Below are 19,231 nucleotides of genomic sequence, written 5' to 3'. Positions count from 1 at the left end.
TTTGTTTCCTTGCCTCCATAAAGTGGCATTTTTCCTTCTAAAGGTGCTGCCTTGGGATAATTTTGCCCAGAGCCAAAGCAGCTGCCACCAGGTCACATTCCAGGGAACCCTGCAGAAGTTCCCTGCCTGTTTCTTTGGACACACAAACCCCATCTGGTGTGAGCAGTGGGGTTTGTAACCTCCCCACTGCCTCAGAAAGCCCCAGATTTCATCCCAGTGAATGCAGGCAAGGAAAACACAGAGAAACAAGGAAACAAGACTTCAGAACTCCAGGAAGGCTTTGGTTTGTTTGGTTCCTTCTGGATAGGGAGGTAAAGGACATTCCCATTTGTATTACCAAGCCCATATTCAAGAACTCTGCAAGGCAAGACATACATTTAACTGTCAGAGAGAGAAAATGGTAAACCTGGAGTGAATTTCCCCCATTCCTCACAGGATTTGGGCCCATCTGGGTTTCGTCTCCTGCAAAGCATCACCACAAATGGATTGCTGCATCATCCCTTTTTATACAAACCATTTACAACCTTCTCCAAAAATGACAGATTGCTCCCTTCCTCGCTCTCACCAACAGGCAGCAAGCACACTGACAGCCAAAGTAATGCAATACCTAATAAGAGGATTAAGTAGAGAGGAATTCTAGTTAATATTGTATTAGCAATGGCTGATACCTTCCCTGCCCATTCTAACTCCCTCACAGGATACAATGTCCACGCTTGTAAGGGAAGCTTATTGACATCTGATCAGTCAATAAATCTGTTCTTGTTTTTTAATGACCCCAAGAGCTGGTTCCACATGCTCACATCATCTTACCAACAATTTACCCTCATAAATTAATAACTGCCTTTAGGGCCTTTTAAACCCTAGAACCTGTTTTAGCTCCTTTTCAGTAATTTTCATCTAATTGCAAGTCAAGTCTTGGGGCAGAGCAGGATTAAACCTCACCAGCCCCAATAGAGCTTTGTGGAACCAACAACAGAGAGGCAGAGACATGAGGCTCCTCCTGTGCACAACCAATCCAACACCTACAAACAGCAGGAAAAACCTCAAAGAATCTGGGAGTCAGGACACCAGATTTTTGTCCAAGGTGATTAGAGGGACGGAGCATCTCTGCTGTGAGGAAGGACTGGGAAAATTGGGGTTGCTCAGCCTGGAGAAGCAAAGTCTTGGTGTGACCTAATTGTGTCCTTCCAGTACCTGAAGGAGCTACAAGAAAGATGGAGAGAGACTATTTACAAGGGCCTGGAGTGACAGGACAGGGGGGAATGGATCCAAACTAAAAAAGGGTAGGGATAGATGGGATATTAGGAAAAATTCTTCCCTGTGAGGGTGGGGAGGCCCTGGCACAGGCTGCCCAGAGAAGCTGTGTAAACAGGGAGGGTGGCACTTTGTTATCATACAAAGACCTGATCAATAGGAATGTATTAAAGATTCATACACTAGTGTATTAAAGCATCCATGCCATGATAATGTCTCCCATTTAAATACTATAAAAAGCTCAGTGGGCTCTTCACTGAGCCATTAAGTGAGTGATAGGCAAATTGGAAATGTCCAAGAGAAAAGGAGCAGAATTACACTCTGCTATGAAACACCAGGCAGCTCCCATAAAAATCAATGGGACTGCACAGCAGTAAATTGCTGGGGAGATGAGCTTTATTTCATGGCTCATAAGTGAGCATGAATCTCTAACAACCTGTCAGCCCTGACAGCTGTGCCTCTGCAAGGAACTGCCTTCTCCAGGGCGACCTCCGTCCCCTGGACCTGCCCCTCTCCCATCACACCCACGGGCTGGGGAATCAGCAGGGGCTGGGATATCCCCACATGGTGCTTAATATACTGGGAGGTGGCAGGAAACCTCTCAGGATTTATCCCACCAAAACCTGCAGAGATGCTAGAGCGACTGACTGAGCTGTGCAAACACCTCCTGAGACTGTGGGCTTTATTTTTGTGTGTTCTGCTCTCTCTGCCTGAGGATCTTCTGCTTCAAGCAGACAAGTTACTCACTAATAATGTTATCACTGCACTTTAAAGGAGGCACTGAGAGAGAAAGCAGCCTGCCTGAAAACTAACAGAGAAATCTCTGACAAGGCTACAAATGGAAATGGGAGTAGGGCTCCCACATGCCTTGAAATTCTGTCTTGATCCAGGGCCTAAGCAGAGCAGGAAGCTGCAGGGTTGCTACTTGGGTTTATGGCAGGAAAATTGGTAAGGCATGGCAGTCATCAAATCAGATTGGCAGCAACTGTGGTGCCACAAAATACATGACAAGAGGAGAAGACAGAGATGTCAGACGTGGACTTTGGTGACTGTGTTGCGCTTGCTGAACTGGGAGGGCTGAATTTGGGGGAAATGTAGGTTAATATGCAGGATGTCCTGCAAACAGGAGCAGCTTTGCTACTCCCTTAGCTCCATGGAAGAACCTCTACCTCTCCTTGTATGCCAGAAACACTGCAAGGGCCAATAAATTATCTCTTTTTGAAAAGATTCCCATCCAAATAACTTGTTTTGATGCTGGCTGGTCACTTGGGAGCACAGTGCCAGCTCAAGAGTCAACAAGGGATCTACACAAATCAGCACTTTGTGGCCTTATCTAGAGATAAAGGTCTATGGGAACAATAGATAAAAATCAAATAGATTACATAAGTCCCTAGGTTCTGGAAGAAAAAAAAACCAGACCCAGATTTAACCACTGCTCCCTACTTTTATCTGACAGTGAAAAGCACGAACTCCTAAAACTCTGAAAACTCTAAAACCAGCCTGAAAACAGAATGTATTTTCCCTCAAGCCAAGTTCTTCACCTTATCCTCTCCCCAGACTCTGCACTTGCCTTCAGCTCCCCCTTCAAGCTGCCAACCTCCTCGCACAACCCACGCCAGGCAGGCACTTCCAGCTCTGTCTGCCTAATCTTTCAACTATTTTCTTTTTCCATAGTGTTTTTTTTTTTCCCTTGATGATTTCCTATTATCCTCCAAAAGGCTTTTGAATCTGTTTTCCCAGCTCATCCAGCACAATACATTAGCAGGAATTAAATTAGCTGTCAAAGGGCTAATAGACTTGTTCCTTCAGGGGCTAAATTAGTAATATCCAACTTTATCTGGAAGGGGGAAGGTTTAAAAATTCTTCCAACAGGTTTTGGTCCTCATTAGATACACTGGAGCCTATTTACAGCAGCCACTCAAGAGAGCATAAGAATCAGCTGCTCAGCACAGATGGCCTTGAACTAAAGGTCAGAGAAAAAAGCATAAAAATATAGAAATACTTTAAAACTGTTCCTGCAGACGGTGGTTGCTGGCTGGAGTTACCCTTCTGGATATGTTTCACTGCCTTTGAAATGCTTTCTCAGTGTTACTGAAGGCAATTTCATTTTACAAGTGGGTTTTTTTGCTGTTTGGCTTTGCTGTGTGTTTTAAGTGGGATTTCTGGTATCTCTCAAGAAAGGAAAAAAAAAATATTTGCTTCATTGTGAAAGGATTAGGAAGTATGGACAGCTGAATTAGCTGAGATGTTGTGCAATATTAAAGCAGCATATATTCAATGTCATACAATAAAAACTTAATAACAAAAGCTCTCAAAAACAGACTATGAGACTATTTTTCCTTGTATATCCTGATCCCCACTGGCAGGTGAGTGGATGAAAAAGCTATACTGGACACTATTCCACCTAGGAAAAATGCTGGATAAACACCTGTTGTGTAAAGCCCCTTTCTGTTTATCCACTGACATCTGAGCAAATCTGAGTCTCTAATTACTGTGACATTTCTGCCTAAATGTTGCTCTCAAATCCCAGCCTGGTGCTGCACTTTGGACAGTTATTACCAACACTCTCATTAATACAGAGGTTATATGAAGACAAATCCCTGTTATAACTGATACTGATCCTCAAACATTTGTGAGACCCATCAGTTTGTGGTGCAATCTGGGCAAAGGAGCCCTTTGGGTGCAGGATCTTACCTGGGTGAGGCTGGTCCAGGTGACCTCCAGAAGGGTCTGTTCCAGCCCAAACTATCCCATGAGGTGATGTCCACCAGGATCTCTCTATCCAAGCATCAGCACTGAGCTGCCTGTCCTGACCACCACAATGTATTCCAGCAACAAGGCACACCTGGGAGGCAGGAGATCAGCCCCAGCTGCCCTGGGCAATGAAAAATGATGCTTCATCACAGCATGAGTGCAAACAAACAGCAACAGGGGCTCTTTGTTAGCACCCCCCAAACCAAGGAGTGGAAATACTGATAGGGCTTAATTTGGAGTGGAAATTAGTGGGGTGGAATTTAAATTTCACAGCTTTTTAGGAAAAAATGGTTAAACAATGCACAACAGCAACAGTCTGTGACAGACATGTGGGGTGCTCTGAGTGTGTGCTCATTTCTAGTGTTTGCTGGGAGCCACATCTCTGCACAGAAACAGCATATTGTGAGTCTAAAAGGAACCTTTAAAATGAACGCCTAGTTGATTTTAAGAAGCACCATAACAAGGGGATTTTATCCTGTTGGAAATATTATGAAACAGAATTCTTTGAGGCCTGCAGGAAATACTTGAGAGTAATTTGCACAGCCCAAAAAATTAGCACAAAGATGAAAAAAGGCACTTTAAAGCAAGCCCTAAAGCCAGCTCCCTCAGGTGGGCTCTTTCAGGCATGTTGGGTACGACTTACAGAAAAACTCACCAGCCAAGAGACTCACAATGGCTTAAGGAAGAAAGAGCAGCTGATTATTATTGTCAAAAAGTTCAGTGTTTCTCTGTGAAATCTCCATTTCTTTTGGCTGCAGTTCATTCCACTGAATAAAAACGTTTTCCTTTTTCTAATTCATTTGAACTTTTGGCACTTACACTGCAGTTCATTGGCCAGCTTTTGGTGGCTGCCCTGCTCTCTGCAGTTCTTATTGTTGGGTAGTTCAGGTCATATTATTTCACACGAGCCAATATTAATGGCTGTGACTGTTCCCAGTGCTCACACAGACATCTATCAAGTAGACAAGCCCCTAATTCTGTGAATATCTCCTCTCCCAACCAATAGGCTTTGTTAAAACAGGGTTATACAGTGAAATGAATAGAAGGAGACTGTATAGTGAGCAGCTAAAATTAGTACTAAGGGAGTTGCAGAGCCCCGTGGGTCAGGAATGAGCCATGGCCCAGCTGGTGACAGCAAACTTGCCCTTCACCTGCCTCTAGGAAAGGACAAGAGCTGAGCATATCTGGGAAACTATTCATCTTCTCTGAAACTTGCACCTTGGCTCTGCTGCAAAGAGCACACCACCGTACAGCCCTACAGCAAATTAAAGGATGTGTTTCCAAGTAAATTAGGAAAACAATTTGTTTCCAAGAAAGAGATGAATTACAACTTAATTAAAACAACATAAGGAGGCTGGAGAAGGAAGGATGAATTCAGATCAGTCCTAAGGGAGCTCCACAGTCCTTGCAGCACGCTGAAAGACAACACCCAGGTGTCATACAGCAGCAGCACAAGAATTTCCATCAGCCATTCCCGGGGGGCACAGCTCTCCTCAGGTAGATGGTTTCACAAATATATACCTTTTTACCACAGCATACAGAAATCACTCACTGCAAAGTCAGCTTGTACTTAGAAACAAGAAGGGACAGAGATTGAATGGGAACACAGCAGCAGCCAGCTCCTGGGAGATGGGAAGTGGCAGCAGAGGGAACAGGACGTGCCCCCAGCATGGCATGGAAGGCACCCCCGACCCCCAGCCCAGCAGCCAAGGGGGTGTCTGAGCACACTGTCCATGCTGGAGGCAGGCAGTGCTCTTGGGAAGTGGATAAAGGCAAGGAGAGTGTTACCCTTCAGCAGTGTACAATCTTTCGAAGAATGTGTTTACCAACAGCTTTTCAATAGCAAAGAACCCTCAGTAATTAACAACCCAGTTTTATGGCCAACAAAAAAAAAAAAAAAGAGTAAGAATCAGCTTTCCTTGTTCTGCACTTCTCCAGTGAGGAAAGGCTGAGAGAATTGTGTTTGTGGAAAAGAAAAGGCTTTCCTTTGGGGCCTTCCAGTAACCTTCAGGAAAGTACTGGAAAGAAGGCTGGAGAGGGACTGTGGACAAAGACACATAGTGACAGGACAAGGGGGAATGGATTAAAACTAAAAGAGAGTAGGTTTAGATGGGATATTGAGAAGAAATTATTCCCTGTGAGGGTGGGGAAGCCCTGACACAGGTTGCCCAGAGATGCCCCATCCCTGTAGGTGTTCAAGGCCAGGTTGGATGGGGCTTGGAGCAACCTGGGATAGGGGAAGGTGTCCCTGCCCATGGCAGGGGGTGGAACTGGATCACTTTTCAGGTCCTTTCGAACCAAAACCATTCTGTGGTTCTGTGATCTCCTTTAAATCTCATTGCAGCAAAATGACTCAAACATCACCAGGACATTCTTGCTGTTGGATACACTTTAAATAAAATCAGCAAGGCTCCCCAGATATTACCTCGTATTTCCCTGGGATCCCAAAGCCAGAGCATTAAAATAATGAAATAAAAAATTATGAGAGTAGAACCAGCTTCCTGATGGGAAAGAATAAATCACTGTCTGTGCCTTTCTCTTGTGTCTGACCCAGGGCTCAGGTCTAAATAGCAAAGCCTCTGAGCGTGTTCCCAGGAGAGACTCAACCAGCTTCTAATTACATGTGCTAGAAGTGGGTGGTAACTTTACTAGGAGCTGGTAACTGAGCTGTCTGCCCACGGGACTGGAGCAATTTCCATCTCAGCCTCACTTTCTAATGCTGGATTCTGGGAAGAGAGCCTAGTCCTCGAGTGCTTTTTGTTGTGATTTCAGCAGTGCTGATTTGAATGCTCCCTAGGGTCTGATACTCTGGGAAAAGCCTGCTTTCCTTTCCCATTTCCAGTCACACAGCCCGGCAGCAGCCAGTGTCCAGCTGCTGTTGGGCTTGGACAGGTCAGTAAGGCTGGGTCAGTAAAGGTGCTCCCACAGGCTTTGTTTCCTCTCTGCTTTAGCTCCCTGACTTATTCCCAAGAACATGGTGTTTTCCCATATACCTCCTCTGTTGAAAAGAATATACTGAATCCTTTGTGTTCACCCTTCCACTCCCAAACCCAAGTGGTTTTTTTTAATGTAGATTACTGTGTTATATTATATCTGGAGGTAGAGCACCAGCCCCACTCCTCAGAAAGCTTTCCTGTTTTCTGTTCTCACCCTGCCATTCCTCTGGCCCACTCTGCTGAGCTGTACAGCACAACACGTCCTTCTCTGCCCCTTCCAAAGCTCTGCTTGCCTCTGTGTCTGTGTGAAGCACACAATTCCTCTCTGGATCTGTAGAAGCTCATTGCTGTGTGTTGCTGAGCTGTCCCTCTCGGTTCTGTGCTATGTTTGGGAAGGGGTTTGTCTCAGTGTGGTGTGTTCCCAGTGCTGGGGTGGATTGCACTGACTGGGTCCAGTTTTCAAACCCTGTGAGCACATAAATACTGCTCTGCTTCCACGAATTTCAAGGATATTTCCTGAGGGTGACCATCCATCCAGCTGATGCCTCTTTGCAGTGCTCCTTTGCCTTTTCCTGTCACAGCTGTGGAAAATACTCTGAGCCAGACACTATCACACATTCAAAACCTTGTGATTCAGTTCATGCAATATTTTGATCACCTGTTTTGAGTGCCAGGCTGTGGCAGAGGTAAGGGCAGTCCTAAGGGAGAGCCTGGAAGCTTTCCAGGCTGGTGATTTCTGTTGCCTGGATCCAGTGCAGATGTTGTACAGAGCTGCTGTGACCTTTCTGCTGCTGAGCTGTGGCCCTGCAGAGCCCTCCAGGGCTGAGCAGCCCTTCCTCCCCCCTGTGCAGCTGAACCAAACTGCCCCTGCAGCCAAGGCACAGCAGAGAATTTATTGACTGCCTCTGGAATTAGGCAATTCTCTTAATTGTCTTCATTTTCCAGGACTCTGTCATTCTTTCCCTGCACCACTGGTGGCACAGCTATTTCTGTGCCAGCATGAGCTGCCTGGGAAAAAAAAAAAAAAAAAGCTAAAAATTGAACAGCAAATCAATCCAAGACAAGGACAGATACCTCTGAAGCATAATTGCATTCAGATATCCTGGGGAGCCCTTACAAGTCCCTTTCCAGCTTCCACAGCTCTTTTCCCTCTTGTGGCTTTGCTCTGAGGAACCTCTATTAAGCAACAAGACATTGCTAAACAGTGCCAGCAGTGAGTAAAAGGGTTTCTTTTTTTTTTCCATGATTTTCCTCCTCAGTGTTCTCCAGCCACACCAAACTCCAAAGCAAGAACTTTTTGCATTACTTTTTTTTTATTTCTAAGGGTCAAAATGGTGAGGGTGGCTCTGCTTTTATCACCTACAGAGCACCTTAAAGAGCACGAGGACATTGGTGGGTTCTTTTATTTAGCTGTGGGGGGTTTTTTTCCTTTTCTTTGCAGCCTGGATGTTCATCCCTGTGCCATTTCCCACAATGAACTCGGGGTCTGAACTTGGATATGTTTTAAGTAAATGAGGTGGGAGTCATTAATTGTGAGTTGTTGTCTACACAGAGCTCCTAGACAAGAAAGTCACCCAATAGTTTTAATACATTGAACTCATGACACTCAGTGTACACATAATGTGTTATTTACATATCCATATCCATACTTACTTGAAGTCTGTGGTATCACAAATGCATTCAAAACTGTTATATTTCTGCTTCAATATCTCTTTGGTTAGAAAAAAAAAATTAGTAACTTCCATAAGGAGGATTTATTGCCTCTTTTCAGCGAGGTGGTTGTAGCACAGTTGTGATCCCCCAAAAATACAGTGCTAGAGTATAGTACACATTTTGTAAAAAAACCTGATATCTGGGGGTGAACAGTCCTCTGGCAGTTTTGGGATCCCATCCAGCATTTTCAGATTTGGCAAACTGGAGAATACACTTAAAAGAGAGACAAAAGAAAAATAGAAATTGAGATAAATAACCTTGGGAAATGTTGAGAACAAAATAGACACTTCTAAAAAAAACCCAGTGGATTCAAACACACCTAAAATGGATTTGTGTTGCTGGAAATCTTGATTTGCCATTTCTTGCAGAATTTACCTGATAAAAAGCTAATTAGAAATTCTCAGGTTTCACTCTGTTGCACAAGTTTTATATCCTCGGATTGAGTGAAGCACTTCAAGTATCTGTCTGCCAACACTGGCAGTGAAAGTAATACCAGAATTTAATACCAAATAATACCAGTATTTAATTGCCTTAAAACTGGCAGGAGTGGGAGAAGAAACACAATTAGTAATTATTAAAAAGTGCTTTTCTGCTTTTGTTCTCCTGGACCCTTTGATATGCAAATAAAATATGAAATCCATCATTTTAAATTTATGTTTTGCTGATATCTGCCTTCCCACCTTTAAAAAGCATAAGCATCACCATCCCACTGCCAAGGGGATGCCTGGAAGACTAAAGGAAAAACAAACTGGAAACCCAGAAAGGTTTTCACTAAACACTTTCTTTTAAACTTCTCCTGTCTTTTATTCCCCTTCCAGGATGAGGTGGGAAGAGATGTATCCCATCCTAGACATGCTGTAAGGTTTATCTTTAATATATCAACAGTGCCTTCTGCAGATGGCTGACATGGCTGTGTGCAGTGAGGAAAAACTCTCAACCACACACATTTCTGGAGAGAGGAGCTTAAAATAAGTTATCTTCTCCTAAATTCTTTATCTTTGTATTTAAATTTCCATTGCCAGTGCCTGAGGGAGCTCTGTTAAGTCTGTGTTGCAACACGACCTACACTGAGTGGGGTGCTCAAGGCAGAGCATCTTCCCCAGCGCTGCCAGGAACGGGAGAGACTCCAGAAAAAATCAAATGAAGGGAACTCAATTTTCTCTTGCTTTTGCTCTCATCTTTCAAGGCATCCTCCTGATTCCATCTCTGACATGTAATGCAATTTTAGACTCCTTGCAGAACACACGAGGGATGCAATGAGACTGAAGAGAGTTTGAGTAATAGGTAGTTTCTATTAATAAAAGGAAATCTAATTTGTCTGCCCTACTCACTGTCTCTAAACTTGATCCATGGACTTAGTTCAGTTCCAGAACTGCCAGTCATGTGATTAGAAAGCCTCCTAGGCAGCTTCTGAATATTTTGGGGCTTTTATCAGATACTGGCTCACCAGCCCATGGTCCTGGAGCAATTTGGATAGTTGAAACTAGAGGAAAATAAAAAAGATTCTTCTAGAAAGCTTGTTGTATTTGAGATCCTATTCCTTTTAAGCTGTCTCACAAACATTTCTTTGTGTTTATCAACTTCTGTTAGCTTTAGACTTACAGTTGTCTGTATTTTTCTTGGAACTCACAGGGATTCCTCTTGAGAATGAGGGACTCGAGCGGAGTGTGTCTGAAATCTGATATTCCACTTAGTGTCATAATGTTATTTTCAGCCAGAGATAAGTGCTGAATCTGAGGGATCTTTGGCAGCTGTTTGAAGGATCTAAAGTGGTTTTTATTGACATTTAATTCTCTGCATCTGTAAAGTATAAATTGTATGCCATCACTATCACATCTGTGACAGAATATACCTGTAAGCCAACACAGGGGGGGATTTTATACACTAGTTTTACATTTGTGCCATTTTTGCCTACCCATGGACATCAAGATCAGATCCCTACACTTCAAACTCTCAGTTTGCTTTATATTGCACAGTGGATGCACCACTATTCCAGTTCTCAGTATCACAACTCTCCATACACTCACACACAGAGCAGCAGATGGATTGTAAAATACAGTTGTCATGGTCATGCTTGGCCTCTGCTTGGCTTCTGTTCCACCATCTCTTCATGGAGATTCCTTCAGTGTGCAACAGCTTTCTTTTTTTGGCACAAATCTCCCTGAACTTCACAAGACTCATTAATTGTTCCCCAGGAGTGAAGGGGTCATCATCTGATCTCCTCACTGAGTATTTTCAGCTTGGGATGACAAGAACTCAGAACTACAATATACTGATAGATTTTCAATACAACACTCCCCCCCAAAAAGCATATTTGGTGGTTCTCAAGAGTCTGCTCCAGCTATTACCTAAGTAAGTAATAATTTTGATTTCTATGATATTGCATAAAAATAGAAATAGGACATTTTGTCTACCTTGGCAACCTTATGGCACTGAGGTCTGTCAAAGAATTGTCCACCAACCAAAGCTTTTCCACCCGAATTAATCTTCGGAGAATCCTCTTGAAGTTTTCCACCTGGTAAACATCACCCAGGTCCTGGAATGAAAGGTTCAGCTCCTGGGAAGGGAAAAAAATAAGATAAATCACTCATTTTTTTTCTTTTTTTTTTTTTCTTGCTTTCTAATAACTATTCATCAAATATTTTTATTGCCAGAATTAGTTAAAAGGTTTTATCTATTTTATGATGCTGCTCTTATAACAATTGGTGGTGCCAGTTGCCAAATTCACCTCAGAGCTGTAGTGATGGACTCCATAATTCTTTGGAAGTAATGAAAGAAATTATCCTTTAAGCATGAATTTTACTGTCCCACTCTTTGAGTGGGGAGGCCAGAGTGTGTGCACTGGGTGGGGAAAGCAGGACTAAGTGGTTGTGGCTTATTGGTTTGGCTTCTAAACTCATCTGAAACAAAGGTGTTGTCTATCAGCCAGATATTAATGTTGATAGAATCACCATGGAATGGTGTAGGTTGGAAGGGTCATGCAGTTCCAACCCCTGCTGTGGGCAGAGACACCTTCCACTAGATCAGGTTTCTCAAATCAAACCCTGTCACAACACAGAATTTTTTATCTTTTGGGTCACAACCTAAATAACATTATATTCCAGTCCTTCTTCCCTTGTAAACCCCTTCTGGTTTACAATGTCAAGGTGCCAACCTGAGCTTTAAACCTGCTCACTGCAGGGAGCAGCCAGCATGTTATTATTTGGCTTGTTTACAACCAGAGTACAAAATGGTAATGAGAAAGTTTTACAGCACAGTTTTCCCAGTTCTCTTGCAGCCTCTTCTCCCATTTCTCTGTGTCAGTTACTTGTTTTCTTTTTTTCAAAGTATGTTCTTCTCTTCTGAAAAACAGCTCTTCTTCTGGGGGCCCTGGTCAGAGAAAAAAATTTATAACAGTGGATGTGATATGGAACTGGCACTTAGTTACCTGCTGAAAGATTATATATGTGGCTGGGAAGAGATCTGTAATGAAGAAATATATATAATATTACAGGTGTGTAGGTTTCCAGGCTTCTAAAATATAAATTAATGTGAAGATATTTCTACCATTTCCTGGCCCATAATTCAACAAGCAATCCGAGGTCCTGATGATTTGGTACGTGGTTGCTAAATGGCAGTTCTTCTACAGGTCAGAATAAAATAAAGCTATTTTTAAATGGATGTTCAAAAGGACCTGAGCTCTAAAATCCTGTTTCTATAAGTTCCTTCACATGCTCTGAGTTAGCCTTTAGTTGTTCTGAGAAAGGAAGGTGTTTGCAACTTCCACTGACAACAATGGGGTCAATGACTGTACCCAAAACCTCATTTGTATTAAGAAGAACACACACTGAACACTTAAATTCTTAAGGTTTACTGAAATGTCTAGAGCTATGGACATCTTCAAACTCCTAACTAAAGCAAGGACAGGGTGGAAATTTTCCACTGTTTAGTCCCAAACTTGCAAATACTGGATTTTGAAATCCATCTTTCATTCCTGAGTGTGTTTGTAGATCGTAATGGAGCCAATTCAGCCTTAAAACACAATATATGTGCCACTGTTTGCAGGACTGGATTTCCCTCTTGGTTTCTTGTTTGGCATATGGCTACTGCATTCTGAGCAACATTTAAATGTTAATGAGCTTTTGAGAGAAGTAATCAACACCATATTAATACTAAATATTTTCAATTTGCCGTTCTGGCAGTTGTTTCCCATTTTTTGAAATGACAAAGGATAACTTTTTTAGCGATTAAAAAAAAGCACATCTGTACAACATGGGATAAAATCCTGCCCCTTTTCAAGAGAATGGCAAACTCCATGATTTCAGGTCATAACATTTTAGGCATGTAGGTTTTGAGCAAATTGAGTTAAGGCTTAAATGTGAACATGTCTTTTTGATCTTCACCTTCTCTCACTCGGGGACAGCGGAGCTGATTTCCTCGAACATCGTGTTCCTCTATGTCACACCAGCCAAGGTACTTGAAGGAGTCAGAAGGAAGCTTAAAAAAAAAAAGCAAAATAAAGACATAAAAGAATCAGTAAAAGTTCTTCAGTTCCTGACATTGTATTTTCTCATATTTCTGGCCTTATTGCAGCAGAAATCCCTCCAGTTAGAGCCAAGCCCAGAAGCTGGTAAATGCTGTGAGAATTCACAGTTCAGTATAGTTTGCCACAGATCATTCTGGTTTACTTCTACAAATTGGCTCAAATATTGGAGAAGCCTTTCCAGGGCTTATTATCCCCTTGCCCATCACCTCCAGTTTGGTACAGAGTGCTCAGAGGCCGAGTCAAACCCCTTTCCCAGCTGACACCACAGCACAGAATCTTATTTATAATCTGCCCCAGCTTCGGAAGATAAGAGGAGGTGACAGGATCAGCCCCAAAGCTGAGGAAGAGATTTCTGCCTTAGCTATTCTTTGTCATGTCTCTCTTCTATAAACCTGTGCTTGGACTGGTAAAGCCAAACACTTACTGGGGAAGGCAGCCCAGAGTCACAGCTCGGCCTGATGATTCCTCTGCCTTGTGATAAACCCGGTGGGATTGGGTGTGTGTCCCTCAGGATGGAGCAGCAGGATGGATAGGATTTACTGAACTTTTCATTGCTTGTAGTCAGACCTGAGGAACTGAGAGAGATGTTAAACCAGCATTGATTCTGTTCAGAGAAAAGCAAATTGTTTTATAATTAAAGAGAATACCGAGAGTAGCGTGGGGTAGGACTTGGCACCAGGCAACAGCCACATGGTCCTGAGGTCAAACCATAGACAGTCCCCTCACCTCTCACCTGAGCAGTGTGTACACACATGGAGGCTTTCAGAGATGACTCCAAACATCAGAATGAGGAATTTACTGACACTTTGATAGAAAAATTCAGGAGAAAATGAAGGAATGATCTTGTTCAGCAGCGTGATGTGTCCTCTTCTACCCTGTACAGCCCTGCTATGATGCATCCAGGTTGGATGAAAAGATACCTCAATTATTTATTTTAATCCCTTGTATATGTATTTTAATTTGTTGTTTTACTAATATTATACCTGTATATTTATTTTAATCTCTTGAATACGTTTTAGGGGAATCTCAAGGATCCAGAGAAAAGCTGAACTTACCCAATAGAGTCTTCAAACCATAGAATCAATAAGGTTGGAAAAGACCTCCAAGATCATCAAGCCCGACTTTCAACCTGAAGTGATGTGTTTTTGTGCTTTGCTACTCCATTGCCTCAGAACATTTCCAAAAGCCCATTTTATATACCCTAAATGATGCAATTCCTCCAACTGTGCTTCAGAGGGACTGAAGAATTTGCAGACTGGCAGCTTTTACCATGGAATCCTTGAAAAAAAATGATTTAATTGAGTAAGTGTGTGCACACAGCACTGTAATTTGACTTTCACTGTACAGGCTGGGTGAGCTCTTGCCAGAAAGTATCAGCTGTCAGTGAGTATTGTTAGAACAACTCTAGTCAGGAATGGAGATAAAAAGGCAGCTTTGAAATGGTTTGGGGAGCAAGGCAAAGAAAGTTTCCTACTGAGTGTAACAGACAAACTAAATAGAACATCAGCTAAAAGGTGCAATTACAGGTTATTGAAGAGACATGTGCTGTTGACCTTACTATGATTTTTTCCCCCAGTATTCCATCTTTGCTGGCTTTGGCCCAAAAGTGCTCCCAGGCTCTGACACACGGATCTCCTCCTCCCTTCATGCTTTATGGTGGTTTTTAATGAGATCAAACCAGCCCCAATAAACCATAGGTGACTTCAGGGAAGCTGAGTGAGCTCAGCATTTGGGAAATCAAACAGCTATTTACTGGTTTTCGAAGTCACCTCGAGGCCATTTTCATGTGTATGTGTCACAGAGCAGCAGGTGTTCCCATGCCCAGCAGCCCTGTGAAAAGGGGATTTATGTTGGGTCAATATTTTAAAAAAACCCAACCCAACAGGAAATAAAAAGTGCTGGGAATCCTTGTTTAGCCCTGTCTTGGTATTTGCTCTGCTTCTGCTTCCTTGTATGTTAAATGAGGTCATAGCAAAGAAATATGGAGAAATTATTTTGTATTTAAGAAAAAGGTCTGTTATTTTTCTCAGTTTAGAAGCGACTTTTTAGGATGTATTCAAATGACTATTTATAACTGCAAGACTTTTCAAAACCTACCTTCTTCTCAGCCAGATACCTCCTCCTCTGCTGAGACAGGAATATGCATTCCCAGTGCCTCGAAATGTGGGATAAAACATTTTAGCTGAACCATTTCACAGAACACCTATTCTGATCTCCTGGTAGAAACCCACTCACAGAATTCTATATCGTGATAGAAAATAAAACCTAAAAGTCCAGAACTAATATGTGATAGATATGACTTCTCCAATCAGGTGGGGAGTGAGATCTCCATGGGAAAGAGTGACAGAAGGAAACATTTTTCATCTCAAAACTCCCTGAGTTTAATAAGCACCAGCTGGACCTCAGCATTCTGTCAGAGGAGATTTTTCTGGAGGAGCAAGTGCTGTCCTGCTTTTCTCTCCCTTGCTTTGTTTTCCTCCCTATTTTGCTGCAAAATTGATGCAAAAGAAATGGCAATGAACGAGGCAGGATGCAATTCCAAGCAATTACAGATCACACAATACATGAAAGGAACGAAATTTCCTGCCTTGATTGTGAGGCCCTTCGGCTGGATATGAATCTCCAATGACACCTCTGGGAGCTGCACACTAGATTATGTCAAGCATTAAGGGAAAAAAAATTAGATTCATGATGTCTGTCCAGGCTGAGTCATTTCCTCTCACTTCGCCTGCAGTGAGAAATTGGTGGTTATCATAAATCATGAACCTAAATTCTTATGAGAGAAGAATTAATTTCACTAATGGAAACCCTCTGTGGCAATAGCATTCCTCCAGTCTCTCTCTTTTTGGGGCGGGGGAGCTGTATCTATGATGTATTTAAAGTAGAGATACTTGACTATATTTTAAGAATTCTACAAAAGAAGACCTGAAAGGAAACTTAAAATGATTATGGGGTAAAAAAATCCTGTGTGTGACCAACTTCTAATTTCTGAGGGTGGCTCTCAGTCTGGTTCCTACCACAGCTACCTTTTCCACTGATATCAAATCCAGGTACAAAATTTCAGAGTACACCAGTCAAAATCAAACATCTAAACCCTCCATCTGGTTCAAGTATGATTTCCCCCACCTAACTGGAGTTGCCAGGCTGGAGATCCAGGCTTAGAAAATTTTTTTGTCTCTCTCCCCAGTCAGTGGAGATGAGTGAGAATGTCCAGATATTCACTTACTCAACCCAGCCTCGATGCTTTTTACTTTCAGCTGGAATGACTCACCATCCACAGGATCCCACAGGCTTCCCTGAGAGTAGGCACAACTTCAGGGCATCTGAAGTTTGATGAGGAGGATTGCACCCTAAGTGCCTGTGGGACATTTTGAAATAGAAGGACTCCTGATCCCTTCAAAAAAACTCAGGGGAAACTTTCTGTTCCATGTAGCAGCACTGAAATATATAAACCACCCATTCCATCTAAATAATTAAACAAACAAGCAAAAATTTGTACTAAACAAGTCCTAAGCACCACCTTGAAGTCTGGAGCTGACTGGAGGTAAGTGAAAGTACTCACGACTAAGCCCATGTATTTCGTGTATTCTGCTCAGTGGAAGCCCCAGTGGGGAATTAAGGGGCTGAAATGTTTTGCAAACTGGCAGGAACGAGGACAGAACTGCTACTGCATTTTTCAAAACACGACTGATGAGATATGAGGCCATATCTTGGCAAATCATGCACTGCCACAGAGCTCCCTGATCAAAGTCCCACTTTATCAAGACGTCAGTGTCAGCTGTGAGACCATGAAATGCTTCTCCTCCCACTGACCACATTTTTACAGACTCCAGAATGCTCTAAGTTTCCTTAATGCAGTGCAAGTACATTTGAGCTCAGCTGACTTTATGGGTAGAATACATTAAAAGCCCCTGAAATACTTTGAAGAGCTGTAGCTGAGCTACTTCTGAAACTGCAGTGGGGAAAGATATTCTGAGGGAAAAACTGAGTGAAAAATCCCTCCTGTGTATATTTTAGACACTCAGCTGCTAAGAAAGGACTGTCAGACAAAAGACTCCTTTCTCCTGATAAAATGACAGTCTTGATAAACAAACATCTGAGTCTCTACAGCACAGGTCCAGCTTTGCCTCACAGAAAATGGAAAGCTCAGTGGAAGAGGAGGAAAGATAAAGAAGGTTATAAGCGAACTCTTGCAGTTGGGATTTGAAAGGCTTTCAGTCCCAGTGTTTTCAGTAGTTTTGGGGTCTGGTCCAGCTTCCCACAGTCTTATTCCCAGCTGCTCTTCATGATTCAGCAGCCTTGAGCAGGTTTAGCTTTCACTGAGTGATGTCTACTTTCCCCATAGATCTGAAACACTCTTGATAAAAGATCTGGGAAAAAGCAGTAGGGCTATTCATACTAACTCTTCACACATCCAGTGTCAGAATTCCTATGGTGCTCCCTACAGCTTCACATCCCACCAAATCACAGAGCATATCTGATGGAAAGGTCCCTGCTCCCATGTGGTTGATCTCAGTGAAGTCTGGTCAGGTTGGTACTTTACAGCACAGTGCTCCAAGTTCTTTCAGCCCTGCTACAGTGGAAGTGAAAAATGTGGACCATTCTAAAGGAACCGAACCAAACGTGTTTTCAGATCATCTTTCAGAAAAAGCAAAATAAAACCAAACCTAAGAAACTAAGAAAAGGGTGATAAATCCTCCCAAAGCAAGGAGTTCTTGTCACTAGGTCAGAGCTGCTGATTTTGCAAAAGCTCCAAGAAGCTGGTTCTGGGTCTGCCCAAACCACTTGCACAAGTAGCTGTTTGCTCACAGGATACAAACACCCCATTATTTTTGTTGTCCCAGTCAGTGGCACAAGCCAAAGTCCATCCACATAAATGAACTGCAGGGTTAACTTACAAACACACATCCTGGAGGTATTTAAAAGGCATCAAACTCACAATTTGGGCTGTCCTTAGTTCCAAATGCACCCAATTTACTGCTCAGGAGCAGCTCTGCTTGTATGCAAACATTTATTATGAGAACTCTCTGAACTTACAATAGTCGAGGATGTGGACACAGTGTTACCATGCTCTATTACCTTTCAATTATTTTTATAGGAGTTTTATGAGACATTATGCAACGTTTTGAAGCAGCTCTTTTGAGCATAATTTAGTGACAAACACACCTGTAAGTTATGGCTACAATGCACCCTTGCTGTTAGCTGTAGCATCAATTATCTTGCTTTATGCATCATAAAATCGCCCCCCACAAGACATAATTAACATAATTAGGTCCTATCACCATAATTATACATACCTAGAATATTAACTAACATTTTCTTCGTGGATACAAATTCCACCTCTCAATCCATGTGCCTTTCACACATCTTTTGCAACAAATTAAGCATTTCTGACGGGACAGCTTTTGTCTTTCAGCAAAAGACGGCACCAAGAAAAAAAAAATAATCCCCCATTTGAATTCCTGTTTTTGCTGCACAACAACCTCCATTAGCAATACAGGCTGGGACATTCTAAAAAGACACTCAATCCTGTAACACTATCTTTGTTGTCAAAGCATGTCAAGCGGTGCAATGACTACAGGACCGGCTCTCCTTTCACCCTCCTACCTTTCAGACATGTCTCGCTGGTGCACAAAATCCTCACATCTTGCATAAGGCTATTTGTCTACAGCCAAAGCTTATCTTCCCATCTCTGCCCCTGCATAGGGAGGGAGTTCTCCAGCCTCTGGAGAGGGGTAACCTGCAAGGATCCTGGCTGGGGCTGGATGGATTCACTGTCTCCAAGGAAACGCTGTCACCTCGCAACGCAGTCACGTTAGGAGCTATTGTTACCAATCTCTTAAGTACATCAAACAAATTCCTGGGCTGATGGAGCTGGTATCAATGAACTGTCTTTCCAGAAGGTGCCTAAAGATAGGTTGGTGATACCTGTAGCAAGATACGTGATCATCCGGAACAATCTCTGGTCTGCTCACTCCGGCGGCTTCACTTTCCTGAATCGCTTTCACAGTTTTGCCCACTTGAAGTTAATATTCTCTTTGCCTAAAAG

The 19,231-nt window shown here is 42.7% G+C and overlaps 1 protein-coding gene across 2 annotated transcripts; it reads right to left on the bottom strand.

Annotated features, from left to right (window-relative positions):
- Positions 1–8,330: 8,330 nt before the first annotated feature.
- On the bottom strand, positions 8,331–18,910 carry LOC108640828. 2 transcript variants are annotated; one of them, XM_018079197.2, is made up of 7 exons: positions 18,790–18,910; positions 13,607–13,757; positions 13,040–13,133; positions 11,908–12,026; positions 11,072–11,214; positions 10,260–10,457; positions 8,331–8,870 (listed from the first exon to the last, which is right to left on the bottom strand). In XM_018079197.2, exons 1-7 carry the CDS (start codon positions 18,798–18,800, stop codon positions 8,759–8,761), a joined length of 828 nt encoding a protein of 275 aa, XP_017934686.2. In that variant the 5' UTR covers positions 18,801–18,910; the 3' UTR covers positions 8,331–8,758. The 2 variants fall into 2 exon arrangements, with proteins under 2 accessions (XP_017934686.2, XP_017934685.2); XM_018079196.2 differs by having other exon boundaries at positions 13,607–13,749.
- Positions 18,911–19,231: the final 321 nt, after the last annotated feature.

This window comes from Manacus vitellinus, unplaced genomic scaffold (genome assembly GCF_001715985.3).
Source record: "Manacus vitellinus isolate BGI_N305 unplaced genomic scaffold, ASM171598v3 scaffold_45_pilon, whole genome shotgun sequence".
NCBI lineage: Eukaryota > Metazoa > Chordata > Aves > Passeriformes > Pipridae > Manacus > Manacus vitellinus.
The sequence above is the reverse complement of the archived record's forward strand: the minus strand, read 5'-3'. Positions and strand labels throughout refer to the sequence as shown.